Genomic DNA, 11,151 nt, shown 5'->3' on the forward strand with positions numbered 1-11,151 from the left:
GGGTTGACCCGTCTCACAGATTATGATCCGTGAAACGAGTCGCGAAGCTTATCCAGGGGATGGTTTTTATTTGCATTCACGTCTTTTGGAAAGAGCCGCTAAATCAAGGTCTAGTTTAGGTGAAAGAAGTATGACTGCCTTACCAATAGTTGAAACTCAATCGGGGGATGTTTCGGCTTATATTCCTACTAATGTAATTTCTATTACTAATCTCATATGAGACCCACCCTATTTGTAAAGGGTCTTCATTTACAATGCGGTTAGTGAAGGTATACGGCAGTTATTTAATTACCATGGCAAAGATGGAGTTGAGAAACGGATGCTGTTAATGTGGTTAAAGCCATTGCCAAAAATTATAATTTTGCAACGGTTTGCATACATTTGTACCGAGCGATCGATCAAGACTACAAGTTCTTAATATATTTTTTACTGTAAACGGCAAACCAACGCCATGGCTCATGTGTTGGCCAAGAAGGCAATTCAAGACTCAGGTTTCTTTGAGTGTTCGGATTTTGTTCCTCTCATTATTTGGCCCTTTTGTAAAACTTGATTTCGTCAATCATTAATTTTAAAAACAAAATAATAATAATAATAAGTGAATCGACATACATACACATATTTTTTTTTAAAAAATAAATCAATGTATATTTAAATAAATAAAAGATTTTGTTTTTAAAAAATAAAAAGTACAAATTCAAAAATTTGTGTACGAAAATTCAAAAGTTTCATATTTCAACTATTATTATTATTATTATTATTATTATTTTATTAATCATATTACTAGTAATAATAAAATAAAAAATATGTGTTTAGAAACACTGTTGGGTTGAGGAATACAAACGATCTTGATTTTCATGACAAAAAAATTTGTTATTGTGTTTCTAATATGTTTAATCAAATGTGAAGTTGCTAGCTCAATATGGAAGTTGAAACTCGAATTTAGCAAAACTGAAAATATGAAAAGTTTCGGTCTTTCAATGATATCTCTCAGCTCATTGGTGCAAATGATAAGCCGTCAACACGACTAAATAGAAAACTCAAATTAGGACAACTCGTATTTCACGTCAGTTTAGCTAAATCGGATTTTATCTAGGCAAACTGACAGTTGAAACACCAAACTAATTGTAATAAAACAACAATCAGTTGAGTATAACAGTTTTTGTATTTTGGTTAGTCCGATCAGTTCGGTTATCCAAACGTAACGATTCAATATGAGTTACGAATCTAAGATGATGATCTACGTATCATCATCATAAGTCAAAGTTGAATCGGAGTATAGGATGCTAATAAATGATAATAAAAATACAAGTTATGAGCAGACTGAAATCAGTAAAGTTGATTTCAGCAGACCACATCAGTTTGGTTCAGTTGAGCAGCTGACCAAGTTCAGTTGAGCAGATGAGTAAAATTAACCAGTTTCGCAGATGAGCAAAACTAAACCAGTTGAACAGACCAAAACTAAACCAGTTTATAAAGAGCAAAACTGAATAACCAGTTCAATCTCGGAAAAATGTCCAGCGAAAATGATCATTTAAATATCAGAAATAGTACATAAATTTTTCAAACAGTCATATTCTTGTATCTAATGTATATATTATTGTTGGAGCCTATAAATACAACATCTTGAAAATAAAATACAAGTTTTGAAAGGAGATTTAAAACATGGGCAACCTAGATGAAGAAATGAACTAGAATGACAGCAAGTTCAAGTGTGAGGATATATTTGAGATATACCCATACTGTAATGGATTAAATAATCACACACAATCACTCAGACATATAAATAGGAGTTGAATTTCAAATTTAGTTGAATTAGTTTTCACGTAAAGATATGAAAAATTGTGTTTTTAGTCTTGAGATAAGAGTGCTAGAATTTAAATGATGCAGAAGATAAGTCTTAATTTGAAATGGATTTGTACAAAAAATTATATAAATCAAAGTTTTATAGTGGATTAATCATAAAAAGAAAAAGATGTGATGTATGAGTTGTTAATCTCCGAACATCCATAAACAAAATCATATCTATTTATTTATTGTATTTAATTAGAGTGAGTCTCATGTGAGACCGTCTCACGGGTCATAATCCGTGAGACGGGTCAACCCTATCCATATTCACAATAAAAAGTAATACTTTCAGCATAAAAAGTGATACTTTTTCATGGGTGACCCAAATAAGAGATCCGTCTCACAAAAACGACCCGTGAGACCGTCTCACACAAGTTTTTGCCATTTAATTATCATTTCTATTGTTTTAAAGATACATTGTTGAAGAATTTTACGTGTTTCTTCAAAGAGTGGGTCTAATATGAGACCGTCTCCCTACCCATATTCACAATAAAAAGTAATACTCTTAGCATAAAAAATTATACTTTTTCATGGATGATACAAATAAGATATCTGTCTCACAAATTCGACCCTTGAAACCGTCTCACACAAGTTTTTACCCTCTTCAAATACCAAAATATTGTTTGTCAAATGTTTCAACCAAAAATATTTTTATCCATTCAACTTACAAATTTTTTAAATATTTTACAAAATATTTAATTGATTTTTACCAACAATTATCTTGAATATCTTTTATTTGGTTTGAAAATCAAATTGAATTCAATTACGTGGTGATATGATAATAGCACTACTTAGTCCCACCATTCTAGTAATCAAAGCTCAGGCGTCGGTTCTGACAAATGCCTTTTCTCTATATGATCCCCAGTCCCCAAGCTCAAATCCAGCGCAAAAATCTGCTCGTATCTTTTCTTCTAGTCTGAAGAAATTTTGTGGATATGAATGTGTAATCTCGTGTTTCGGAGAAATCGCGCGCGGACGGCTCTCTGAAGAACGAAAAGCCTGGCGCAAAAATCATCCTCATGTTCGATTGTGAATCTTTCGTATCTTATTGTTTGTTTTGATTTTCTTTTATTTATGTTCGTTGATTTGTTGTTTAATTCAGAAAATTTTATGTGAAATGCCTTCGATTTCTCAGGGTTTTGTGGCTAAACCGGAGATGCCGTCCGATGGTACAGTGAATTTGATGGTGGGGCAATGCATAATCCCAGGTAAGGCCGGGTAAGTATTTACAGTATCTTCTGATGTGATTTTGATCAGTTTAAGGATTCCTAATGCATTTATTTTAACGTTAGATATGTTTTCAGCATCCTTGGAGTGATAGGTTTATAAGTCTAAATAGATATCTTTATATATGTACATGAAATGAATGATTAAATACGGTGCTGGCTCTTGCTTACTGTTGATTATCATCTTCTTAAAACAGTGATACGAAAGTCCCAAGTTTATTATGTTGAAATTTGGCCCAATGTTATTTGGAGGTTCTTTGAATCTTTGATAGTTGTCGTGATATTAATAAGAAAATCGCAAAATTTGTTCCGTAAGTTGTCCTCTTTTCACTTTCGATCTTTAAGTTGTCATTAACCCCGTAACTTTCCTTTTTTTTTTGTCCTATTCCACCAGGCGCTGGCGAAGCGATAAAAATGCCGACATAGCACTGAAAATGCTGATAGAAAATTGCTAACGTGTCACACTGCTCTCCGGTGAAATAGAATTAAAAATCAAAGTTACGTGACTTAGACTCTATTTTGACAAGTTAGAAGACGAGCTCATGAGAAACATGACAACTTGGAGAACTAATTTTCCCATATTGATATTCTGGTGGCAGATTGTTTCACTTCATTCTTCTTAACTCCTGTGACTTTTGTTCTGCTTTTTTGTTAGGTCATTCTGTGTTTCATTGTGCTTTTTGGTTGCAAACCATCTTTATGTGATGGCTTGGGGATTTTTTCTGTTCTTTTTTTGCGCACATCGTATGATGGGGATGCAAGACATTGATCTTTGTATGTCCTCAGTTAGCTTAATGGTTTACTGGAACGAAGTTATGGTGTTTATGAAACTTAACTTGAATATAGTTTAAGCATAAAATAAAATTTGAAATTAATAATGAAGAGCAACTTAACAGTCATGCAGCGCTCGCATATCTTGATAATGACTGAAGATGAACAGAGTGCAATGCCCTGTTGCCCTGTAATAGTAACACTTGGTTTGATTAACATTGTTGAACTGTTGAAAATATTAGCATGGTTGCCTTACAATGCTATGACTTGGTTGGATATGTTTCTCCCAGTTATATGCGAAGTATAGCCAATCATAGATTAACAAGCCAGATATCTAGTTCCCTTTTTAGCATCCAAAAATTGGATGATAGCATATTGAATGCGAAAATATATATATATATATATATATATATATATATATATATATATATACGTGTTTGAGGAATGTGAAGTTCAATATTTATTTGATCAAAACTGACAAATCATAACTTTTTGTTGTCCCTGTGTGATTATGAGAAGTTCCATTAATCTTGAAGAATGCTTCCAGAGCTGAAATTTTTTAGGTTCAGAGTTTACCTGAGTTTTACCTAGCAAAAGCTTATCATTAAAATGGTTATGTGATCAATTTGGCCGGAGAATTTAGGATATTCAATTTCTTGTGCCACTGTTTAGGTTGAGAACACGAGATTGTTGAGTTCTAAGTGAAATTTGCCAGTTTTGATGGAATGATGTTCATAATTTCTTAGTTGATGGCTACTAGCAGTCATCATGTAGTCGTTAATTTACTTGTCCCTAGCAGGATTGTTTCTTTTGTGTTTAATTATCAAAACTCTTGCAGTCTGATTGGGAAGGAGGTTTTTACCCTCTTACAGTGCACTTCAGTGAAGATTATCCAAGCAAGCCACCAAAATGTAAATTTCCCCAAGGGTATTTTCGTCCTAATATATACCCATCTGGAACCGTTTGCCTCTCAATCCTAAAGGAGGATAGTGTAAGTACATTTTGTTGCTTTTAGCCACATGACAATTATTTGCACACTGCTCACTTCTTCATGAACCGCAACTCAGAGCTTTACATGTTTCTAATCAATAGGGGTGGGGATAAGGCATCACAGTGAAGCAAATTTTGGTCGGCAGGCAGGATTTGTTGGATCAACCAAATCCATCTGATCCAGCACAAACTGATGGGTACCAACTGTTTATACAGGTCCTATAGCTTTTGTATCATGTTACCTATCTTACACATGTTGCGTGCTTTCAATCATAATACTTAGTTTGCATATTTTAAAGTCCATTTGGAGCATATAAATACGCAAGAATCATAATTAGTTCAAAGGGTAGGCTAACACAGGGAATGCTATTAGCCACGTACGATCTTCGAGTAGATAGAGTTTCAAATTTGGTGTTGGCTAGGTTTATTCACTCGCAATACGCATGCAGGATGCTGTTGACTACAAGAAGAGGGTTTAGCAGCAGGCCAAACAGTACCCACCTCTTATTTAAATGAGTACATATTTGTTCCCCCTTTTTTTAATCGTTGAAGCTTCTAGAAAGTTTTTTCTCTCATAAGGGTTCTTGAACCTACCGTCCCACCATGGATTGTGAAGGAACTGCGTAGCAACGCGAGTCGGTTTGAACTGGGTTCAATACTGAAAGTAGGTGCTTCTGATGTTGTGTGCTGGTTTGATACTGTGTTTTAGGTGCAAATTGAAATTTCTGAGCCATTTAATTTAGCTTCTACCCTTTTCACAATTTAATTTATACCGAATATTGTTCTTTTTGCACCTCAAATATTTCATTAGTACAATTAAAAATGTATATTATTTAAACACAGACTGCTAAAACATAGCTTCAAAATTATACTAAAAGCGCGTAATTTGATGTGCCAAAAATAATTTATTGAAGATAATCATCATATTTTCCAAAGATGAAAAAAATTAAACTTTAAAACAAATTTCGTTTTCATGAGCAAGGAATCTTATCCTTGGATTTTATTTAGTAAGAGAAGCCAAAATCACCTTTTAAACTTTCATAACTTCAAAGATTAGGTGATTCAGTTATATTTAATTTCAACTCATTTATATAATAATTAATTTAACAATGTATAAAATAATCATATCACAAGATACGTGTAGGATCTTAAATAATTATACCCAGAAATTTTTTCCTTTGCACCTCTCTTTAATATAATGCACTGTATTTGTCTTACTTAAAGAAAGGCTTATGAAATTATTGTATGACCTGTTATTTCTTTACCAACTTTTGACTTTATCTACATCGTTAGTTGTAGTGAGCAGCCAACATGTATCATTCTCAAACTGTCTACTTCTCCCCGTGGGTTAGGGTATGAGGAAAAAAAAATATTTATTTATTTATTTTTATTTTAAATATTGTATATTGCGATTGTAATAAAAAAAAGATTGTAATAGGATTGTTAATTCATGTCCTTTAATTTGTGTTCAAAAGTTGGGACTGAATCATTGAATTGAATCTTAGTTAGAAAAGATTTGTTGATTCCCTGTACTTTGTTCTGCAACAGATACTGTTGACTAGTACATATATCAGCCACTGTTGTCCTAGATTCCCAGATTTACAATCTTATTACATCACTTGAATTTGTAATTAAACAAAATCTGATTGAATTAATTTCTTTGTAACCACGTGTATTTCATGGGGTTTTACTGTGATACTTCCGATAGAGTAATGCTTTTTTGTAAAACCATAAACAAAAAACATAAATAATTAGTGTTTTTTTTTCCATATTGTAAAAATCAACCTATACTATTACTTTTCTTTAATGAGAACATTCGTTAAAAATATTTTTTTTTCAGACTTTGAACATAAAATTAAACCGATAAAAACCCACATGTACTTGTACGTATTGAATCTATATATTTCGACCGCTCTCCAGTTTCTAAGTTTTTAATGAGAAGAAAAAAAACATCTTGTGATATAAATTATTGTTTGTTAATGTTCTTGAATTTTCTATACATGAAATTCTTACAATTATAGCATATCCAGTAGTAAGTCAAATATTGCTAACATGGTTGATATTGTTGTTTGTCTCATATCGGTTGGATAAAATTCTCGGGAGTTGTATTTATGGGCATAGACAATATTTTTCCATTGAGCTAACTTTTGAGATTGAGTTAGGTCCAAATTTCAATCCAAGTTTCACCGTTATATGTTGGACTGCCCATAGTTGAGTAATCTGTTCTGCTCATAGTTGAGTCATTTGTAAACTTCATGCTCTAATTGTTCATTTTTGGGTGTCCGTTGGATAAATTAATTATGGGAGTTGCATATATTGACTTAGAGAATCATCTCTATTGAACTAGCTTTTGAGGTTTAGTTAGGTTTAAGTTCCAATCTTAAATGGTTGATATTATATCAAAAGTACTCTATAAAGAAAATGACTAAATTGTAAAAGAAACAAATTTATCGGGCTCAAATATAAATTTGACAAGTTAAAAGATTAAGATCACAATAAAATTGTGCGATCAAATGTTTGCAGCTTTACCAAATATTATAGACGATATTAACTATGATAACTTAAATATTTTAAATCATACAAAAATCCAAACATCATCTTTATATTTCAATCACTTTTCTAACAAAAACAATTATTACATCTGAAGTTATAATTTAGGATATTAACATAAAAAACAATTGAGCGCATGTTCCAAATCATTCTTCTTTTATTTCACAAATTCATTACCTTTTTTATTCGTATAATATAATATAAAATTATATAATAAGTACTAATATTTTTTTTTACAATTGTAAGTTCCATAAAAAGAAATAATAAATGGAACATAAGATTTGAACATTGACTTTGCAATTTGCAATCATCTGATGAAAAAAAAATTACAAAATTGTTCTGAAAATCACAATTTAATTAAAAAAAATCAAATGATCGATATATTGTTCGAGGATAATAGTTGTAACAATTTATTATTCGACATTTTTAATCTTATTGATTGATTCCAAATTTAATTCTATATGTTGACTTTAACACCTTCATTAGTGGCTCTTTCAAGCATATGGGGCGATCGAATATTGTTATAATATATATATATATATATATATATTGTAGGACCGAGTGCTTACCGCTTTATCAAAAGCTATAGCTAGTGGTAATTGTGCAACTCAAATCTTTTAAACCGCACAGCAGCACAAGCACCACGGTTCGATTGCTCACCAAGCAAGGACAATTATTGCACCCAACAATCTCCCTCCCAATAATTGCACTCCTTGCAATCAATGGGAATCGAACCCATGACCTTGGCTCTGATACCAATTGTAGGACCGAGTGCTTACCGCTTTACCAAAAGCTATAGCTAGTGGTAATTGTGCAACTCAAATCTTTTAAACCGCACAGCAGCACAAGCACCACGGTTCGATTGCTCTACCAAGCAAGGACAATTATTGCACCAAACATATATATATATATATATATATATATATATATATATATATATATATATATATGAACTTATTGAATGAAATTGTATGGAATTATCCATTTATTTTTGCCATATATATATATATATATATATATATATGAACTTATTGAATGAAATGCGTCAAATATTTCTTTGAAGCCATAACCTATGCAGCAATAAAATCAGGAGCCTCAAAAAATTAAATCCACCACATAATTTCCGAGATTCAAATATTCAATGATTATTAAAAATAAAATATGGCAAAAATAAATGGATAATTCCATACAATTTAATTTGAACCATTCGTCAATTAGTTCCACTGAGCCGGCAGACCAAGTTGGACGACTTACCTCTGAACTTTGAATATGTCAACAGAAATTAGGAAAAAATACGTAACTGTCACTTGAAAGTGACTTAATTTTTTTATTTTCAGATTATTATTCGTACACATAGGTAAAAAATAGGGAGAATTGGTAATCACTCCCCGTTTGACCAAATATTTTATTTTTACTCCCTCTTATTTATCCATTACCTATCTTACCCTTATCTATATATTTTAAATTGATTTTTCTTTTCAAATAATGGTCCATCATGCTTTCGTAAAATAAATTAAATCTTATACCTATTTGACCGGAGTACCGCCGGGTTATATCCACCGTATTTTACAGATTGCTCCTCACAGCCCAACCACGCGATCGCAACCGATGGTTACTGACATAGATTCCTTCAGCAGCACTTGGCACAACTCTAATTCGTTTCCTACCTTAGAGTGTACAGTATAAAATAAAATTTTGAAAATAATACATGAGAGGGACTAAGAGCAAAGATCTCTTTTATTCAAACACAAACATTTATTTATTACATAGTAACCTCCTGTAGAGGAGGAGAAACTTGTTTAGCTACTCACAGTAGCTGAACTTACTACACATAAACTTGAAAGAAATATTACAAATGAGTTGAAGAAAAATGAAGAGGTTGATCGATGCCTTCATCTTCCTTCTGCTTCTTTATTTATAGAAGGCTTCCTTCGGATTTGAAACTCGGACTTCAAATCTTCATAAGCCTTTACAACTTGCTTAGGGACCCTCTAGTGGTTGAGTGGTCCTTTCCTGCCTTGTCTCTTTCTAGATGATTAATCTAGACATCAACTTTTCTCATTCTTTTATTTCACCGCATTGCCAGTAGGATTGCGTTTGAAAAAGATCAGCTGTAATTTCATCCCCCTTTTCTTGGTACATTTGAGCTATTGATCTGAGGGCCTTTAGCTCACTTCTCTCGTACTTGAGTTTTCTTTTCAAAACCTTCAGATATGTGAAATACATTTTTCTTTAGGTTTCTTTCTTGGTATGTTTTTACTGGTTCCAATCTATCTTTATTTATAGATGAAAATTTCGGGACCAGTTGTCTTGCTTTGGTTCATTGGATTCCTTTTTTAAATTAGGTATTCAATGGTCCTTGTCCTTTTCCACCGATTTTTGGTGGTCCTGTCCTTCCACTCACATGATTCTTCACATGGTGGTCCTTCTTTTGGTTAGTGGGTGAGTCACATGTCCATTATCAATTTTGTCGAGGAATCTTTGGCTTTCGCTGTCCTCGAGAAAAACGTGATTGTGGTCCCTCTCCACTTGTGCTTGTGTCGGTAAAGTGCTTCCGATCAGATCTCGGCTTGAATCCTTTACCGAATTCAGGTTCCTTCTGGTTTTGGCATTCAAGGCAGATGTTTTCTGACCATCTTCCTATATGTGTCATGTTACAGAATATTCGGCGAGTCTCTTTACTAGCCGGCAGCTTGCTGTTCCACAAAAGATTTCTCTTTTTCTCGAATAGATCTTCTGCAAAACTTGTAGTTTTTCCTGTCATGGTATTTAATAGGAATGATCCGTTCACTGAATGATTATAGAATTTGAACGGAAACTTGACTTTGTCCATCTCGGTAAGACAGACCCATAAACCCCAAACTCTTCTAGTAGACATATCATCTTCAGAGATTGAAGCAAGCAGGGGTGTTTCTTCTGTTGGAGGATCCTTGATAAATTTTTGGACATTGGTATCCGGCCTCCTTAGCTTGATGAAATGAAAGGCTTCATGAGAACCTTTTCCTGCTGGTTCTGGTGCTGCACTGAAAAAGTATAGCTCCAAAACATCCCTTCTGGACAAATAATCATTATTCGCCCAAGTCTCGTGAACAGCTTCCTAGATCCATTTCGATAGACCTGAAATTTCTGGAAAGCTGGGTGATGTAGTATAAACTGAGGAAAGAGCCCCGAATTCATACCATGCCTTGACCTCCTTTGGAAATGAATTTTGTTTCATCCATACCCTGGGATATTTTCCTGAAACATCAACCCTGTTTGTAGCTGGGTTAATGCCAATACGTGTTTTCAATTTCTCCCAATTCTGCTGATAAATCTGAAATGGAGAAATTACATTTTCATTAGTATCAACCTTAGTTTTGCATTTGTCAATACGAGGCCTAAGGTTGATCTCTCCCTCTTCGATTCTCGAGGTGAAGGGTTGACTTGAGGACTCAAGATAAGGATCAGGAGTCTCAATTTTTGTTTTGGCCGACTCATCTGGTGATGATCCCGACTTAACACTTGTGCATGTGGTATTTGAATCCCCCGCTACTGGTATAGAGTCTTGTACTCGAAAACTCTCCATTTGAGAAACTAATGGCTTCTCAATGCCTTGGAGGATAGGCCTTTGCATTACAGACCATAACTGAGTTTATGCCTGTAAACAACCTGCAATTCGATCAGAGACAATTCTCTTATCAGCTTGTTGTAGCCTTCCCGCAACTTCTGCGTTAACGGCCAACTTGTTAAACTCGGTTTGAAGCATTTCAAGGTGTTCCCTCAAATATCT

General features: G+C 33.4%; 1 protein-coding gene across 1 annotated transcript; it reads left to right on the forward strand.

Moving 5' to 3' along the window:
* Window positions 1–2,618: 2,618 nt before the first annotated feature.
* LOC140806162 (SUMO-conjugating enzyme SCE1-like) lies at window positions 2,619–5,574 on the forward strand. Its single transcript, XM_073162662.1, has 4 exons — window positions 2,619–2,866; window positions 2,981–3,053; window positions 4,715–4,833; window positions 4,935–5,574. The coding sequence occupies exons 1-4, from the start codon at window positions 2,621–2,623 to the stop codon at window positions 4,944–4,946; spliced, it is 450 nt and encodes a 149-aa protein (XP_073018763.1). The 5' UTR covers window positions 2,619–2,620; the 3' UTR covers window positions 4,947–5,574.
* The last annotated feature ends 5,577 nt before the right edge of the window (window positions 5,575–11,151 follow it).

Source organism: Primulina eburnea, chromosome 11 (genome assembly GCF_022965805.1).
Source record: "Primulina eburnea isolate SZY01 chromosome 11, ASM2296580v1, whole genome shotgun sequence".
NCBI classification, from domain to species: domain Eukaryota; kingdom Viridiplantae; phylum Streptophyta; class Magnoliopsida; order Lamiales; family Gesneriaceae; genus Primulina; species Primulina eburnea.